Source organism: Psammomys obesus, unplaced genomic scaffold (genome assembly GCF_907164565.1).
Source record: "Psammomys obesus unplaced genomic scaffold, mPsaObe1.curated_primary_1811, whole genome shotgun sequence".
In the NCBI taxonomy this organism is placed as follows: Eukaryota; Metazoa; Chordata; class Mammalia; order Rodentia; family Muridae; genus Psammomys; species Psammomys obesus.
Genome location: NW_026591872.1, coordinates 12,361,868 through 12,381,654, shown reverse-complemented (window position 1 = coordinate 12,381,654; position 19,787 = coordinate 12,361,868). Strand labels below are relative to the sequence as shown.

Here is a 19,787-nt window from a genome sequence, read left to right as displayed (position 1 = left end):
CACACACACACACACACACACACACACACACACACACACACACACACATATATCAGAAGGGGAAGCACACACGCTTATGTTCATTTTCATTTAAGTGGGGGGGGGATAAGAATTGTTTCTAAGAGGCCAATTTGGACTCTGGAATCATATTCTAATCAGTCATTAGCAGAATAGTAAGTTACATGGTCTGTTTGAGCCTTGGTTTTCTTGACTGGAAATGGGGATAAAGCAGTACTTTATAAGCATTGTCTTGGTGATAAAATGATTTAAAAGAGTATAGTACCATTATTGCTCTTGTGAAAGAAAGGAACTTACACACAGAGAGAAAGAAAGAGAGAGAAGACTACATCACTTTTGTGACAAGAAACACCCAATACCTCCTTGTTCCATGTGAAATAAAATTGAACTTTTCTCAGTGTCTCATGCTCTTCATGACCTGACTACCTCTTGTCCAGCACTTCTCTGTCACTGTGCTCTGCCTGGATGTTGTCAGAACACAGCAAACTGTTTTCTGCCTCAGGACTTTTACTCCCTTCTTTTGTTGAGATGCAATCTTAGACAGAGCCTGAATGGTTGGATTCTGTGGTTTGTATTGGGTAACCAACATTCAGGGATTTAGGAAGGTTACCAATACATCCTCTAGGACACCTTCCCTTACCATGTCCTCTTGCTGTATCCTCTGGTGCTTATCCTGTCGTATTCTCTCCATGGTGATTGTGATAGTCTGTAGTGGTTTTGTGTACTGGTTGTATATCTACCTATGTCTGTTCCACCCTCCTAATTTAAGTACCATAAGAGTGGGGACTTTGTCTTATTTACTTCTATGACTCTAATACCTTTAGTACCAACAGTACATAATAGGAGGTACTCTAGAAATACTTACCAAAATTGCTGTTATTGAAGGTGCAAGAAGAAGTGTCATGGTTGATGGCGGGGAAGTTTTGCAAACTTGGATGGAGAAAGCTTCAAAGGCTTAGGTAGAAAATTATTCTTAGTAAGGAACACCACTTATTTCTGAGACAGTTAAGAAAGAGGGGAGTGGGGTGAAGATAAGAGATATTGTGATGTGCAAGGGCAGCTCTTTGAGAGAGCTGTTTCTGCCAGATGGCTTTGAAATGTTCACAAAGGGTATGGTGACCTACTAAGAGCTGAAGGGCAATAGAAGAGGAGTCTGAGCTTGGAAGCCAATGGAACATTTTGGAATAATTAGGTTAGCTTCCATATATTGAGCATTTGTTTAACAGGGACCGTTCCAATCCTTTAAAATGTATTTACTGTGTTTGTCCTCATCATGAGTGTATAAGGTATATATGCTATTCTAAGATTTGGATCACTACAATTTAGTGAATATTCACTTTGAGTGAATAAAGGCAAAATTCCTGTGTTAGAAGCTTGGCCCCCTGTTATGAGATGGCAGTTATCTTGAAGATGAGGAACCTGGTAATCACTGTAGATGCTGAATTTGAAAGGGATTAATGTGGTTCTCAAAGGATATGGGTTAATTCTCATAAGTTTTTGTTAAAAGAGAAAAGCTGCCCTGAAACTCTTGCTTCCTGTATGTGATCTCTTCCTATTGCAGTGTTCCTGCCATGATGTAATCCACTATGTTGTGATATGGCCAGAAATCCCACACTAAAGCTGAGCAGATTCCAGCACCATGCTCCAAGACATCCCAACATTGAGCTGTATAAATTTCTTCTGCGGATAAGTGCTTGTCCTCATGTAGTTGGTTATAGCAATATAAAAAATTTGTTTTGTAAATTATATCTCAATGAAATGGTAGAAAATGTTAACACCAAGGCAGGGAGAGAGAGACTGACTGATTAACATTTGCCTAATAATATATATATATATATTCATATATATGCATATATATATATATATATATATATATATATATATATATATATATATACACACACATATATGAATGACAGATCTGGATTTGAACTCATGCTGGAGCTTACATGAAAATCCAATAACATTTCTTATTTTCTTAGTTCTTAGTGGAACAGGTAAGTAAAGTCTCAGCTGAATGTGAATTGAAGGCTTATGGAACTACATATGATGGACACAGGAGTAATCAGCCATTATGCCATGAAAGAAAATCCAAGGAATGTTTGCAGAAAAGGTGAATGGGACAAAATGGAGAGTTAGTGTTAAGCACAGCAAATGGGGACCTGAAGCAGTCTCAAATGTGAGGTAAAGAGGAATTATTCTATATCATGTACAAAGGCTTGAACTGGGAATGAGTTCTCAGCTCACTGTGAGGGTTAAAGAATAGTGCGAGAAAACAGTAGCAGTGATGGAGAAGTGTTATTGGTAGATGGATAAGACCATGCAGGATAGAATTGTTCAAAGCATGGTCTAATAATCCTGCACTAAATGCTCTTGGATACTTTAAACTGTGGATTCCCATACCTATCTTGGCCCTACCAAAGCAGAATTCTGAGAGTGAGGCCTGGGGACTTGCTTTTGAACCATGATTCCAGGCGATTCTTGTGTACATAGAGACCTAGCACCACCAAATTCAAGGCCTGGTAGGTTTTGCTTTTTTAGGTCTGACCTACTTCCACGAATTTGGAATTTAGAAGAGTGAGAGATTGATTGTCTTAAGCCCTGCTGCCTGCTAGAGGATGTATTGAAGGGTAATACAGTTAGAAAGATGATGACCAAGAAGGAGGGCATGACAATAGTCCATACAAGGGATGGCTTGGACTAGTGTGTTGGCAGTCGAGGTTACAAGAAAGATGAATGTGTGGTGGAGCTGGGAGAAAGGGGAGGAACTAAAGTGAATCTAGATGTGTATCCTGTCATTTGGGTTGCATTAGTATACTCAGAGTTGAGGGATAACTGATAGGGGTTGGGGTTGGGTGGAAATAAATGCATTTGGGGTAAAGAAAGTCTATTTTAGACATGTGATGCTTGTGATGGCTCTGAGTTATTCAAAGTTAGATGTGAGCCAGGTTAATTGGACACATTCAGCAGAAAAAGAGAGATGATGTGGAAATAGACATTGGCAGTCAAGATCATTGTAGTGGTTTTAAGCCATGCAAATAATAAAATATCCTGAAAGGGATTGATGGACAAGCAGAGCAGAATTGTGTGGAGGAGGTCAATTCTGTTTTGGATGGAGAAGATGTTTAATGGGCATGAGAAAGCATAAATAACTAGGAGATCTAGTTCCACAGAGTGGAACACCAGTTACTTTGTAGGAAGACTATGGGAAGATGGCTACAGTAAGTGAGTCAGACCTGGTGCAACACATCTGTAATCCAGCACTCAGAAGGCCAAGGTGGGAGGTGTCATTATACAGCACAGGCTAGTCTCAAAACTAGCAACAATCCTCCCACTCTGTGTAGTTTAAGGAGCAATGTCCTAGGAAGCTTTAAAGATATTGTTATGCCTAAGACTTGACAGGGAACTCTCATTCAAGGATCTTAAGAGGGGCCTTGACACTTTTTTTTTTTTTTAATATATGCTGCAGCCATTAGAGAAGTTTCCAGTTATGGCTGATGCCACTGTCCTTGGGGACCACATTTGAGAACCATGGCTGTAGATGACTGCAATGAAGGCTAGGAATGAGAACCACTCACCTAGATTGCAGATGAGGAAGTATGGAAGTCTAGAACCATGGCTTCAAAACACAATCCATGAGCTGGCAAACTCCCTTTCTTTACTAAGGGAGCTAGAGGGATAGCTTCCTTAAAACACAGAAGACAGAAAGTACCACTGTGGGCTAAGAATCATTTCAGGAAAGGAGTTAGAGGTGGCCCATGTAACAAAGGCCAAATCAAGGAACTTACTCATAAAGCTGGGAGGAATAGAAAGTCAGGCCCACAGAATAAGGCAAAGCTCCCTAAAAAGAGCAAGACGCTAGCAGGGAGCAATGGAGCAGACAGTGTAGTTCCCGAAGCTGGATAGCAGCCAGGTGTTGTACATGGGTGTGCTTGTTATTCATTCTCTTTTAAAAACTGAATTTCGGTGTGGCCAAAGAGATGTCTAGCAAGTTAAACACATTTCATCCTGAGGAGAATCTGAGTTCTGTTTTCAGTATCCACATCAAATAACTCACAACTACCTGTAACTGCAGCTCCAAGGGATCCAGTGGAATGTTCTGCTCCTGTTGGAGCACATGCCTCTCTCTCTCTCTCTCTCTCTCTCTCTCATACACACACATACACACACACACACGCACACACACACACACACGAAACAAACACACAAACATGACAGGCTGTTGTTATTTAGTAAAAACTAACCTTGAACTCAGCATATAACCCAGGCTGGCCTCTAAATCAGGTTGGACTCCCAAGCAAACATTGGGTTTACAGATGTATACCATTATACTTGGCTTTAAGTTTTATCTCAATCTTAGTTTCAGAAAGGTTTCTGGGGGTGTCATTTAGATGGGCCAGTGAGTAAAAGGAACTTGTCACAGAAGCCTGATAACTTGAATTCAATCCCTAAATCCCAATGTAAGGAGAAAACTGACTTCTGAGAGTTGTTCCTTAACTTACACACACACAAATGATAATAATATGATAATAACAATAATTTGAAAATAGGTTACATAAAAAGTCTGAAGTACAGAGGCATAAGTGCTGGTGTGGTGGCATGTCTCATAGTCAGATGATGAAGGAAAGTAGAATGGCCTGTGTCCAAGCTGGATCTTGCCTCTCCAACAAGATTAGTAGCATTAAATAAGAAACCTAAAGCCTTATGTACAGCCAATTTGATAGAACAGAAAGTGAGAGTGGGAAAGCTATATAGCAGCTTCAATGTACCATATACTATTGCTGTGAGCTTAATGTACTTCCATTTAACAATGCCATATCTTATAGGCCATGAGAAAGTTGAGATATTTTTCTAAATGTACCAGGTAATGCTTTAGGGGTTTAAACAAGGAAGTTATGAGTCTGATGTAATTATACCATATAGAGTCAACATTATATTCATTTCATTTTACCAGCAAGAAAACTATAGGCTAACTAGGCCAAAGTCCCTCACAATAAAGAAGTGGCAGAAACTCGATTGAACAGTGGACCCAAGGTAAGGCAGTTGTGGTTAAATCTTAACTGGTGAGTATAGGTTAAGATTATGTAGGGTGTTCATTGACCCATGTCAAACTGTGAAGCTTAAGCCTTTTCTTCCTACCAAACCACAGGGTGGGTCAATCATTGTCCCCTCTGAAGCTCCCTATTTGAACAAGGACAATGGATTGGATCATTTACTAAGGCCTTTCCTCCTTAACATTTTGCGGCTTTATAGTTACACTATGCGGCTATGCATTATTAATCCATAGCAAGAGCCTGTTCAACTTGCCTTGTATTAGAGCGACTCTAATGAGTCCTCTATAACATAAGAGCATCCAGGCAGGTGCAGATGCAGTTTCTATCTAATGTCAGACAAGGACAGCTACAGTGTCTGCTATGCCATGTTGCCTTCTGCTACACAGAAACTGCTGGGTGTTAGTCTCCATTCATAGAAGGGGACATCACTCTAGAAAGAAAACACCTTCTTCTGCCAAGCCTTTGGGTGGAGCAAGGAAAAAGAAAAACAAAACAAAACAAAACAAAATAAACAAAACAAAACAAAAACATGCTCCTAACAAAACTGAGACAACCCCTGCATCTGGCAGGGTCACAGTGGGAGGGAGGGATCTGGGAAGTCAGCCCTGGGTGAGAGGAAAGCTCCAGCTGAAGCTTCTTCAGTCTCAGAACCTACAAATCCATACTGTAAATGGGCCAGCCAACATTGGTGCCTGTTCAGCTCAGGAGCATCCTCGGCAAGTGGCAGAGCCTCCCCTACGTATTTGTAAATGTATGTACCTGTCTACCCCACACAATAAATTTGTCTTCAAAAGTTCTAAAATGGATTGTGTGAAAACAGGCTCTTTGGGAGTCAGATCTAATCCACCTAGGCTGACAGCAAGGGAAACGGGGATCCTCTGAAATGTGTATATTAGGGCTTATCATACATCTGGAGCTGGCAGGATCATGGATGTGACGTTGCTGTGACATTTATAGGATTAAGACTCAATGTCCAACCAGGCAAGATGGTGTGTGACTACAAGGAAGGTTGGGTCAGGAGGGTTCATTCAGTCTAGAAGTTCAAGCCCAGACTCAGCAACATAGTGAGAGTCTATATCCCATCCCACTCCCCAAAAGGAAGACTTTCTTACTATTGCTTGAACCCTTAGGGTCAAAATAAGGATTTTGGCTAGCCCTGAATGTATATGACTTCTTTATTGCTCTCTGAAATTACATGGCTTCTAACTTCTTTGGGAAAATACACACACCATGTGTGTGCAGGGGCCTGCAGAGAGTCCTTTAGACCCCTAGAGATGGAGTTACAGAAGTTGTGACCTACCAAATATGGGTGCTGAGAAACAATCCTGGGTCCACTGGAAGATCATTAAGTGCTCTTTATTGCTGAGCCATCTCTCCAGCCCCAATTTTGTTTACTCATGTGGCTATGGCACAACACATGTAAAGGTTAGTGACACCTTTCTGGAGTCAGGCGCCTCCTTCCACCATGTGGGTTTGGGGAACTGAACTCCAGCCATCAAGCTTGATGACAAGTGCCTTGACACATAGAATAATATCAACAACCCAGGAAAACACACTTCTGTGGTCTAGGAGCTAAGGATCATAACCAAGGCTTTGTGTGTGCTAAGTAAGCACTTTAAAATGAAGTTCCAGGCCCAGCCTAAAATTTTTAAATGACATTTCTCTGTACGCTTGGTAGTTACAAGTACAGGTATAGTTGATGGGGACTGCAAAATAGTCAAGTGAGACCAAGTGACATACATCTCCCCTCTTCAGTTCTTTCTCACTTCAGTTCTTTCTTTAGATTGCACTAATTTTTCACACAACATATATTTATTCAGAAAACTGCAATAAATTATAATAAAAAGATAACACAAAATACAGAATCCCACTAGCAGCTTTGCTTAGTGACCAAGACATTTTTGTGAAATATAACAAAGAACTACAGATACAGATTAAGAATCAGAAAATGGTGAAAGGGAAACTAATGCAACATCATCCAAAAGATTTGAATAATTTCTTCCCTAAGATGCTAGGTGCAGAGTCTTTCCCTACCAGTTGAATTTGAAATCTTTAATTTGGAGGAACTCTGAAATAGTACCTTGAAGGAATTAGAAATTAGAGATCGATGTGCAGGATAGGCAGGGCAGGGAAGCAGGTTTCTTCCATCTGATAGGTTTTGTATCCACTACCTGGAGAGTGTCTACAACCCTCTACCCTATATATATTCCAGATCAAGGTGGACAAAAGGTTGAGGCAGTGAAGCAACTTGGTGCTTTGGCCCAATGAAGGAAGAACACTACATGCATGCTCCACATAGCCCCAACTAACCATATTCTTGCTCTTCCAAAGACCCAAGGTTGGCAAGGAATTATAAAAAGGGCATGGAGAAGCATTTCCCTGTGGAACACCTTGCCCCAGCTCCTATCATCTATTTCTTCAGTGACTACTTTCTGGCCTAATAGATATGACAAAATTCTTCTGTTCTCAGTCTTTTATTAGCCAACTGTTGACCCGATTGGATCTTTAGTGAGTTGGCGCCAATACTTTGACTCTTATTCCCAGCTTGCAATTGCATAAGGGCTTAACTAGTCTATTGCAGGGTACATACTTTTTGTTCTCCAAAGAACTCAACTTTGAAGAGGTGAGGCAGCTGGAAAATCATTTGATGGTGGATGTTTTCCTGGCCCTCTCCTGGGATGCTACAAGAGTCATGGAATCAGGACCCAAGATTGTACACACAGCCTATACAAACTCCTTACATCCACTGTTAATGGGCAGGAATGAGATGACTTGGGTTGGTTTTGGTGAATGAAACCAAGCAAGCCAATTTCACCAGGAAGTTTTGCAGTCTGAAGTCAGTGGCTTGTTTGTCAATCGCAAAATAGTTTTTAAAAAGTTTGTTTATCCCACCAAGCTTGAATAAAATGAAACCTCACAGAGGGGCTTCAGGTGTGAGAGGTAATGTGTGTGGCTGATCCCACTTATCAGTCTCTCTTTATGGCACTGGATACTGTGACGAGGAGCCAAGACCAGTCTTTCTTTACTTGAAGGAACTAGATGTGGAGTCCAGAGTCAGCCCTGATGAGAGAGGGAAAGTATCTTCTGATACTTCAGAAGATAGAAGAAAGGGTTCAAAGGGTTACCTTCAATATTTGGTTTGGGGGCAGCGAAGGCTCCATGGGGCCTCACTTTTTTGAGTGGATGCATACATTATTCTGGGAGTGGGTTTCTAGTGGGATATGGGTTACCCAACATTCAGGATTGCTCATGTCAAGTGTGGATGCTAATAGGTAAAGGGGAGTAGGAAGCAGGGCCTGCTACACATGGACATTTTTACTTCTGAAATACTCACAGTGCTTTCCTCGCTATTGTGATGTTCTCACATTGGTGGGATGCCATCGCTATAGGCCATAAAATTATGTAACTAAACATGATCTGAGACAATGGCATATGGTTCCACCATGTGTGGAGCCACAAGAAGGCCACTGTTACAGTGACACATAGACATCATTGTAGTAGAAATGCACAAAGGCATGTAACAATCACATGTGGACAGTGAACTTCTGTTGAGGACACCCACGGAGTCACTAGCCTCATCCAGGCTTTCTTCAAAGTGATAACATGAATGAAGGAAGAGTGCAAAGTAGTCACATGGGGAGAGGGTGGATTCAAAGTGCATTATTCAAAGGACTACAGACAAGTCTGAGCTACAGCAAGTAGTGCTTGTAGGCCTAAAATTGTGGAATGCCTCACAATCTAGGCCTAGGGTATTAAAAATGATCATGATAACTGGGAAGTAGGGCAAAAACATATTCTTAGGTAAAGGAGTGCAGACTTCTTTGCTTTACAGAGTAAACACAAAACACCAAAATATGATAACTTTGGCTTGCCAATATGTACCTAAAAGGATTTTGCTGTGTAGCAGAAATGGTAAGGAGGGATTAGGAAACTCCTCCCTTTGTACTACTAACAGAACTTAAAAGATCCTGCCATAGACCCTTTCTGTGTTATGACTTTTCAAATCATTCTGAAATACTCAGAGCCCAAGGTCTTCCTCCTCTAGAATCTCACACAGGCAGAGACTTAGTCTTCCTCGCTCCCAAGCAGGAAGCCCAGAAGGAACTGGATGGCACGCTGGCGGTCATTTGGAGACTGTCTTGCCATGAGGTTTGGTGGAGGCCTCAGGAGAAGGCTAGTGAAGAGAGTAGCTAAAGGGTGGAAGAAAGAAAAAGGGAAACCCATTGTCAGACATGACCTAAGCAAAACCTCAAAGTTCAGGATGCAGGGAACAAAAATAGTAGGAGGGAGGTGACTGCCACGTTCTCAAACATCAAATATGGTATAGATTATGCACAATGCATACAAATTATGCTTAGCAAGTATTCTCACAGACATTCTCATGAAGTGCCCTTACCGATCATGTTGGCACTAACATTGTTGTAGTCAGAGAATTTTAAGAGTTCACGAAGGAATGACATCAAGTAGCGGAAAACGTTTCTATGGCATCTTGGAAGCTGGGAAATTACCTGTTTATTAGAGAGGAGTGTATAGTAAGGTAAATAGCTCAAAGCGAATACAAATTTATAGCTGCCATAAGAACAATTTGTAATCTAACTCTTATAGGCCCCATTTGTCTGTCACTACCCTCTATTACTTACTCATGACTAGTATACTACCTGCCAAATTATAACCTGAAGTCAGTATGGTTTGGTTTCTCTCTATTCAATGGCCAGGCAATGCAGTCAGCACAGTCACATTCACACAGTGCCTCACCAGAAACAAAGTGTTCATCTGTTCTTTCTCCTTTTCCTCCAACAGCAAAGGCATCTGTCGCTGTAAGTGCTTTTCTCAACAATGCCACTTGGCAATGATGGGTACCTCCTACCAACACTTACTAATGTAATTTATAGCTAGTTTCAGCCAATGTGGACCAAAATCTTTGCAAGATTAAAAACATATCAAGAAGGAAAGAAGGAGGTGGAGAAGGCAATGGCAGCTCTTAACTGCTACCTTCTCTTCCTGGTAATGACAGCTAGAACTGAACTCACAATTTGCTTTGCCAATCTCACCCCAGGGTTCAGGTATCCACTTCACTAAGTTTTTTATTAATGGAAATAGGCCAACTAGAAAATATTCCAATATAATAGAAAATAATACTACCTAAAGTCAAGGGTTTCAACTTTACTTATTTAGTGTATGTGTATGTGTGTGCACATGTGTGGTGGGACAGGGCACATGTAGAGATCAGAGAACAACTAATGGGAGCAGATTTTTTTCCTTCCATCACTTGTGTTCTGGGGATCAAATTTAGGCCAACAGCCTTGATGGCAAGTACCCTTTCCCATTGAGCCATCTCACTGGCTCCCTCAAGGATCATAACTTTAAAAAAAATTATTATTTTCGTTTATTACAATTTATTCAATTTGTATCCTGGCTGTGTCCCTCTCCCTCCTCCCCTCCCAATCCCATCCTCCCTCCCTCTTCTTCCCCTATTCTCTTCCCCTAGTCCTCCTCCCCTTCTATCAGTTCTCATCAGGACTGGTTGCACTGTCTTCCTCTGTGGCCTGGCAAGGCTGCACCCCCTAGGGGGAGGTGATCAGAGAGCCTGTCACTGAGTTCATGCCAGAAAAAGTCCCTGCTCCCCTTATTAGGGAACACACTTGGAGACTGAATATATGGGCTTAGGCCAGGTTTTTAGGTCCCCTATAATGTCCTGTCATGCATAACAGACTCAGACCCATTCTATCCCATTTACCCATTTGTAAAACTGACGATTTCTCTATGGGAGAACCTGCACTGAGTATATCCTCAGAGCAACAAAACTCACCTGTCTGCAGATCCGAGGATCATGAGCAGAGTCAAGACATCGCTGATACAGCTCATAACAGATGACTGGCTCTGGCAGGGCTTCCAGGAAAATGAGCAGTGCTTCAGCCACAGAGTGGTTACTGCCAGCTGAATTCCCTTGAGTCAAGGGAAGAGGAACCCAGAGAAAAGCCACACAGAGACCTGACTGGCTCCCTCAAGCCTCTACAGGGATGGTTTTTCCTCTTCTTTTTTTTCAGGACACACTGCTCCTGACTGGGTTTTTCTAATAGTTCAGGTACTCTGCAGCCAGTTGGTAAAGAATTGGCCACAGTCCCTTGGGAGCATAGTCCACACAATGATAGGGTTATAAACTAGTTGCCAGTGTTTCTCTCATTCTTCAATGTAAACAAAAGCATCAAATACAGGTGGGAAAATACTTTGACCAAGTATATTTTCAGCTTCCCAAGCCTTGGACAGAAAGGATACGGATTATCTCAGGAATGCTGGTGTCCAGACAATCAATGATCTGCTGTAACTCCTCCTGCATCCCAGGGGTTTGGAACAAGTCCTCCTACCAAAGAAGTATGCATAAAGGGAACAAGTTCTGAAGCTTGCCCAGAAACTGGGAGAGCAACAGGAAAGAAATGAAGGGTAGTGTATGTATTAGCAGTTAGGAAAGTAAGTATGGATACAATATTGCATTCCTTTAGCATTGCTATAATTCACGTGAAACATTATTTCAAGCAAGAAAATGACCTGTCAGAAAACCACATTTCAACCTTTATTTGATAAGGCAAGGGACTAAATGGTAAGATCAGGAAGCCAGGTAGTCTACTGAGCCTCTAGAAAACAGAGTATACCCTGCATAAGCATACCCATTGACAAATGTGGACAAAATTGGATGTTGGGAAAAGAGTAAATGGTACATTCATGATACAACTGATTTCTGAGTTATATTGGTCTCAGTAGGTCTGAGAACACTACCCTTCAATTTGGTCAAAGGAAAGTATTTTCTTAAGATAGTAAATAGCTAGTGCTTTAGTATAGGATTTAAAAGAAAACCCAGAGCTATGTTAAAGAAATTGGTTTGAAGTTTATTTCAATTTTAAAATTTGCAATTGGCTACAGGGCAACTAAAATAGGCATTAGACTGTAGGATTCAGTCATCCAGGGCAAAGTGTATAAACAAGTCACAGGCATTCTCAGTTCTTGTCTTGGCTCAGCCATCAGACTCAGAGTGTGGTCTCAGGTACCTGCTCAGATTATACGCTTTAGAGGTATGACAGTGTAGCCACAAGGAGGTAGCTTGGGATGGTTAAATGCCCTATGCTGATGTGGAGCGTCATATTTTCCTATATTATTCATACCTTCTGCAGTCATAGGGAAGGTTTTCTCTCACTTACCTGGTGACATGCATATTTGAATAAGTGATCTACTAGAAGCCAGATCTCCTTGGGGACTTGAAGGGGTCTCTCACTGGCACCTTTATCCAAGGGTACCATCTGCAGAAGGGACTTCTCCTAACAGATGAAAATGGATGAGAATTAAAGGGGCCTCAAGCGAAAGAGTTAGATCTCTTTCAAAATGTTCCCAAGTGGGTACAATGTGATCTTTGTCTCATAAACCTTCCCCTTTCCCCTGACCCTACAACAGACATGCATGTTCAAAAGGCACTCAGTAATGATTCCAGTAGTTAAAACAATCTCCTTCCCAAAATGTTTCATTCAGCCAGTAAGCATTTCGTTTGTGCTTATGTAGTGCATCTTGTGGATGCATTCTCTATTCAGGAATGAGAATCAGCTAGGTGAGGATACAGTCACAGTAGAGTCTATGCATGACCAGTATCTATACAGTGAACTCACAATTGCTAACATGCTACCCTGAGAAACTCTATTTACACTTAGGTTTCAGTTTATTCTACACTAACTCTTCCTCCAGGCCTTATCACAAATATTACTGGGAATTCTCATTGTTTTTTTTTAACTAAATTGCTTTGGTTCTCAGGAATAAAAGACAGCTGTATACATGAAATATACATATATGGATACTTTAGGTTTGATCAAGTTTTTAATCATAAGTCCTAGGACCTAAAAGTAATAACCTGGGATATAGCAATTGAAGAGCTAGAATACCATGAACACTCTAGGGACTACTTCCAAAAGTTATTATTCATGTTAGTAGCTTAGCAAGGATTTCTAGGGGCTATTATTCCTCGTACCTATCTTTCTACTGTTAAAGTCTTCTGAAAGAATATAAGACAAAAATCCAGAAGAGACAAATAACTAAATTCAAAGTGTAAAATAAACTCAACTATCTCCCAACACTCAAAAAGGAATCTGTTAATTTATCTTAGGTTTATAGATTTAAATATAAAGCACATGCAAAATATATCTAAAATAGGCTAAAGGCCATCAGAAGGAAGGTACCCTTCAGAAGAATCCCAGTGGAAAAAGCCACATTTTTTTTAGCATCCACTTCCTTTTGCCATCTCTAACTTCTAGAAATTCTTCCCTGATATTGTTCTATCCATATCCTCCAGATATGTAGCTTTAAGGGGGAAAAAAAAACCCATATCACTTTGGTCACAGAGACCACATACTTTACAGCAACACCCATGCTGCTGTTAGGTACTAAAGAGCACCTAACATGGTGCTCTTTAATAAACACAGAAGAACTTTCTAAGCTGCCACACCCTTCTCAGGAAATAAAGAGAAGGAAATACTGATCATTGGTTGCCATTTCAAATCTCTCTACATATCTATTTTTCACATTTATTTCTTTTCTTTCCCTTGGATGCTATGTCTTGATATTCAAATTCTGTATAGTTGCTGTAACTTCTATTGGTGGCTTACCCAATGACTTCACTCTTTATAGTCTGGCTGTATGTATTACATGCAGGCATCCCCCTGATATCTGAGCCCAACCATAATGCATTCTACTAACTTGCTGGACAAAACAGAAGACATGTACAAATTCTTTTGCAGATGCCTCCAGATTTACCATATATAAATTATTCATCAGTGACGCATATGCTTTCAAAAATCTGACATCCAACTGAAAGGTTTTTTCCTGTACTGAGGCATTAAGACAACACAGGCACTGTCTAAGCTGAATAGACAGAACATGTACTGCCCTTAACAGAGAAATGATAAGAAGCAAAGATGTCTCAAGCCTTTATAAAGTAGTTTAAAAAGGTTAATAAAATGTCAGTAGGTTATATACAGCATCTACTATCCACTTCCAAATTCATGTGTGATAATAGCAAAGTCACACTTGGGCTCTGAAGTCTAGAAAAAGATATAATAAGGAAATGCAGAAAGAATATTTACAAAAGAATGTTCCATACATTACTCTTTGAACACTGATGTTCAAAGGAGAACCAAGACACTCTGTCTTCTTTCAACAGGTCACAATCTGTGCCTTATAAGTCTACATTTTGTAATCTTTGTATGTGCATTTGTGTGGGGGTGAAGGTGGGAAGTGTTTTAAGACAGGGTTTCTCTGTGTAGCCTTGGCTGTTCTGGACTTACTTGCTTTGTAGACCAGGCTGGCCTCAAACTAGCAGTGATCTTCCTGTGTCTGCCTCCCAAGGGCTGGGATTATAGGTGTGTACCACTGTAATGATTAATGATTAAAGCAGTTCCACCTTCAAAGTGCATTCAACTTCACCCAATGGAAGCATCCTTCAAACACTAGAAGTGCTGTGGAATGTCTGTCCACAGCTCCTGGCCCTGCATTTGGCAGTCCTGAGAGGAGCCTGGCCTGTCCAGTTGAGAGAAAAGGCCATGAGGCACTACAGAAGGGGTGCACCACTGGACAGTCAGGAAACAGGACCCACACCATACACTCTAGTGCTCAGGGGCACTGGGACTTTCCATAGCGTTTTCTACCTTTCTGAGCTTTGAGCCTTGCCTGTTAGAACAAAGAAAATACTTTTCTCTGTCTAAAGCTAGACAGCTGGATTAGATGACTTATGATTTTCCTTAGCTCCTCAATTCTACTCTTGGTTCTATTTCTTGACCCTTATCTGGGCATTCTGTGTGTAATTAACCACTATTATCAAGAACCTCAAATTGCTTCTTTGTTTTATGTGTGGTCCCTGTATGTATGTGTATATGGAGGCCAGAGGTTGACACCAGGTATCTCTCTCAGTCTGTCTCCATCTCTTTCTCTTTCAGACGTTGCTCTCATTGAATATGGAGTTAACTGATTCTGGCTAGGGAGCTCCAGGGACCTTCATATTACCTGTTCCCCAGAACTGGGATTACAGATGTGTGCCACTGCACTTAGTTTTCTTGTTGGAAATCTGAACTTAGGCCCTCTTCCAAATTATTCTTAGTGCAACAGGAATAACTTTTTTTTTTTTTTGGTTGTACTGTTTTTGGAAGCAGGGGCAACTAAATAGCACCCTATAACTCATGAGTTTTCAGATAAGCTATATCAAGGTAAATCTGGACTAGAGATGCAGCTTCATGGTATAGCGCTTATCTGGAAATTTAAAAATGAAAAGGAGTCTTTCAGAGGCTCTCTGTGAATGGTTCCTGTCCTGTTCCCTGTTTTTCTCCCTCTTCTGAAGTCCATCTCATTTACCCTTTCTGAATGAAGATTGAGCATCTTATCAGGGTCCTCCTTCTTGATCAGCTTCCTTAGGTGTACAGATTTTAGTAAGATTATCCTATATTGTATGTCTAATATCCACTTATAAGTGAGTATATACCATGTGTGTCTTTCTCCTTCTGGGATACCTCACTCAGGATGATCTTTTCTAGATCCAACCATTTGCCTGCAAATTTCATGATGAAGCTACTTATGTTCATGGGTTTATCTTAGATGAGCTGGAAAATAACTTCCTAGACACAATGGTTACATAATATGTTGATAAGACACATGTTGACTATGGCTTGACTAATACTGCCCATACAGAGGATAGCCATCTTTTCTCCTTTCTCTCTCTCTCTCTCTCTTTTTAAACACTTGTATGTGTGTATACATACATACACATATATGTATATTAATATATGTTTATCTGTGTTAGGTCAAATCTTCATTTTGATGTTCTTAACAATCTAATTTTGGCAAACTACTTATGAAGTTTTTTGATTTACCTTCTGGAAAATATACTGAACAACATTAGCCTTGAGAAGCTATTTTTCAAATGAAAAAATGCAAACGAGGCTTGGTTTTAGCTTAGTGGCAGTGTATCTGTGTAGCACGTGTAAAGCCGGTGTTTCTTCCCATTTGACACACTTGAGTATGCACATACATGCACATGTGCATGCACACATACTGGTGGCTAGGGATGTAGCTCAGCTGGTAGAATGTTTCTCTATCATCTATCAGAAGGCCCAAGTTTGATTCCCAGGACTAATTAAAACCTGGAGTGCTGTCATCCCAGCACTGGGGAGGTGGAGGCAGGAGGATCAGAAAAATCAAGGTCAATCTTTGCTACACAGTGAGTTTGGAAAAAAATGTACCCTTGAGTTTTATTTCTTTTATATATAGAGTATCAACAACTTGTCAGATATATAAATATCATACCTAAATTTTGAGCATACTTAAGACAGCTGGCAGGACATCATGCGCTATTAGGGATTCTCACCAAATCAGAGGCCTCTGATATGAGAATGCTTAGGGACAAGTTCCAGGGACCACAGTTAAGTGTTAATCAAGCACAAGGAAACCTTCATTAACACCAATGGATTGAATTACCTTTTCTAGGAAGCTGTCTTCTTCCTGAGAGCAGAGCAGGAGAAAAGTCATTGGCAGATAGACAATGATGAGAGTTAATTCACAAAATTAGAAATAGCTCAGTATTAGATTTTGCTTGCTTGCATATAGACATATAGGTTTTAAAAGTTCTAAATACTTCAAATGATGAACACTGAAAATGGGATATACTTTCTATACACAAAGTTCTTTGTTACACACAGTATATTATACAGTTAGCTGATATTATCAGTAAAGAAATATCCTTCTATGGTCTTTGATCTTTGTACCCTCCAGAAGCTGCCTGAAGACCCAGTCAAGTCTGGTGTTGTCTTCATGTACAGTTCTTACCTCATCCTAATGTCACCTCCATGAAGGAACTTGGCTGTAGCTTTGAGAGTGGAAACACAGAAACAGGGGATACTTCTTTTCTATTTCTACTTTTACTTCCATGTCCTCCTTTCTATTGCTGCTCTCATGCCAGCTAGCCTCCTGAGTCTCCAAGAGCCTCTTGAAGCTTTTTCCCCTCTCCCTGTACCCACCCACCTCCTCAAAGGTCTCTAGACTTCCCAGGTTTGAAGATCCACTGAAATATAAACAGACTTTATCTCAGAGGTTTGTGGATCAGTGAGTGTGTCCATCAGTTCCTCTGTTTTCCTAATGAATATAAAAGACAAAGGAGAAACAGGGGAAATAGTACTTTTATCTTTGTTATTTCTGCAGACATTACAACCCAATGAGAGTGAGAGCAGCAGCAATCATCACCATCACCTGAGGAATGTCTACCATGTACCAGCATAAATACAATGTCACTTTATCTGCACATCAGTGTAAAGCATTATTCTTATTTCACAGCTGAAGAAATTGAGGCTTTGAGAGGTGAAATTATTTGCCCAAGGTCACACATAGGTGATAAGTGATAGAATCAGGATTGGAACACAGGTCTGGCCAACCCCATTTGTTATCACCACACTATCTTCAACAACTAAGAAAGGACAACAAAAATGCTTACTGGATAGAGAGGCAGGGGGAAGCTGTGAGAGTCCTTCTATGATCAGCTATGGATAGTGAGAAAAGCTATTCACAGGACAGCATGATTAATGCAAAGGGGATAGGTATTAATGTTAGACAGGCCTGAATACAACTCTTCCTTCTGCCTCCTACTGATTTGTAATTTACCCAACTTCATATTGCCTCAGTGTCTTCTCTGAAGCAGGTGAAATATTTTCCTCCTAGGTACAGTAAAGCAATCTAAAGCCAGGAGGAGGTGGGGTACATTGCCCTAGCGACTCTCAACTGAGTTTTTCCCAATTCCCTTACAGACCACTGAGAAATCAGGACTAATCATATATCAGGAGAAATCCAAGTCTCCCTGTCAGAGAAGCATAGGCCCCGGAGTGGGAGTGAACATGTATTCCCTGACATTCCAAGTGGTAATCTGGAATCTATTTTCTCTGTTCTTGTTACATATGGTAATTAGAGGTTTTAGTATTGTTAGATAAATTATGAATTTAACATGATTTCCTGAGTTTACTTACATTTAAATACCATGTGAAATAAAGTACTCAGAGTCTTGGTAATAGAACTTTTAAGGTACATATTGTTCTATCAGAATGATACTTCTAAATCTGAAGTTAATTCTGAGTGTCAACAATCTAATTTAACAAAAGGTTGTACTATAACATTTTATTAAGTTTAGAAACACTTTTTAACAAATATGACAGATTTTACATTCGGTCTCTGAAGAATACATGACATATGATATAACAGCAAAACCAAGGAGGAATTTTGTGTGCTATCATGTCAATCTAGGCCCTGAAAGACATTTCCTTTGAGTGGGAACCATCTACAAATGGCTTTGCTAAATATCTTCTGAGGAGGGCAGGGGCAATTCAGGACAAATAAATGAGAAAGATATGGTTGGTCCCTGACCCTGGTTTCCAATTGAGTCTGGGTCTTCCTTAGTCTTAGAATTTACAACCTGATGTTCTTATAATTAGTATGTAAAAGTTTCTAATACATGGCTACTAGTCCTTAAAAAGCACAGGATTTCTTTCTTCCTTTTTTTTTTTTTTTTTTTTTTTCAGCTGGTGTTAGGATCTGGAGCTGTGTGCATGCTGGGCAAACTTTCTACTACTGAGTCACATCTAAGTCATTAATCCACAGGTGGGAGGGGTAAAGTGTAAGTAATCCAGATGCAGTAGTGCAGGCCTGTTATAGCAGTTACTCAAGAACTTCACACGAATGCAGAGAGTTCAAGACCAGTCTGAAAAACATAGCAAGATCCATGCTCTAAGAAAGGGTGGAAGAGGCAGAAAGAAACGAATGCACAGAAAAGTTAAATGACAAGTTGACTAAGAAGAGCTTACTCATCTTGTTTGTTGGAGGCATAAGGTATCTAGAGGATGTTGAGAAAAAATGGCAAGAAACAAAATTTGACACTGAATGACAACTTATGAATCTGTAATGTCTGTAGGAAAAACTCACTACCTTTGAGCAAAGAAAAATAAAATCACCCTCACCAGAGTAGTATTACAGAAAATTTAATCTGTCATACCTAAATGGGAGATAATGAAGTGCAGAAACAAAGAGAAACATTAAACAGCTATCAACACAGGTCAAATAGGAGAAAAGAAACAACTTAAAACTGACATGGGGGCCCATGAAATAGCTAATCAGGTAATTGCGTTTGCTACCAAGTCTGATGACTTAAATTAAATCTCTGGAACTCACTTGGTGGAAGAAAAGAACCAACCTCACAACATTGTCCTCTGACATCCACAAGCGTGCCTTGGTGTACATGTGCAAGCTAAATCAGTCATTTAATCAATTTATGTACTAATAAGGGGCCTAGGAAATGGCTTACTTGATGGATGTGGATGAATGCAGACCCAGTTGAATCCCTAGGCCCCACAAGGTAGCAGAGAAGCAACTCTCAAGAATTGTCCTGACCAACACACATGCTCTGTGGCACATGCATGCCTGTCTAAGTGTACACACACACACACACACACACACACACACACACACACACACACACAAGTTCATTTAAAAAAAAACCTAGAATGGGAAATATATATTTTAAGTTAGTGGCCAGGCAGTGTTTCTTAGTAATAGAATGCTTGTCTGGCATGAATGAGGCATGGGTTTCCACCCCTAACACCACAAACATGAGAAATAAAGAGAGAGAGAGAGAGAGAGAGAGAGAGAGAGAGAGAG

General features: G+C 40.4%; 1 protein-coding gene across 2 annotated transcripts in view; it reads right to left on the bottom strand.

The window, feature by feature from the left end:
• Positions 1–6,710: 6,710 nt before the first annotated feature.
• Positions 6,711–19,787, bottom strand: part of Ocrl (OCRL inositol polyphosphate-5-phosphatase) — a 63,753-nt gene continuing 50,676 nt past the window's right edge. For both annotated transcript variants that reach the window (XM_055612160.1, XM_055612161.1), the window contains 6 exons: positions 16,572–16,595; positions 12,266–12,382; positions 11,349–11,433; positions 10,882–11,009; positions 9,469–9,580; positions 6,711–9,262 (listed from right to left, as the gene is read on the bottom strand). In XM_055612160.1, coding sequence (XP_055468135.1) covers positions 9,138–9,262; positions 9,469–9,580; positions 10,882–11,009; positions 11,349–11,433; positions 12,266–12,382; positions 16,572–16,595 — 591 coding nt within the window. In that variant the 3' untranslated portion in view covers positions 6,711–9,137. The remainder of the gene's footprint in view (positions 9,263–9,468; positions 9,581–10,881; positions 11,010–11,348; positions 11,434–12,265; positions 12,383–16,571; positions 16,596–19,787) is intronic.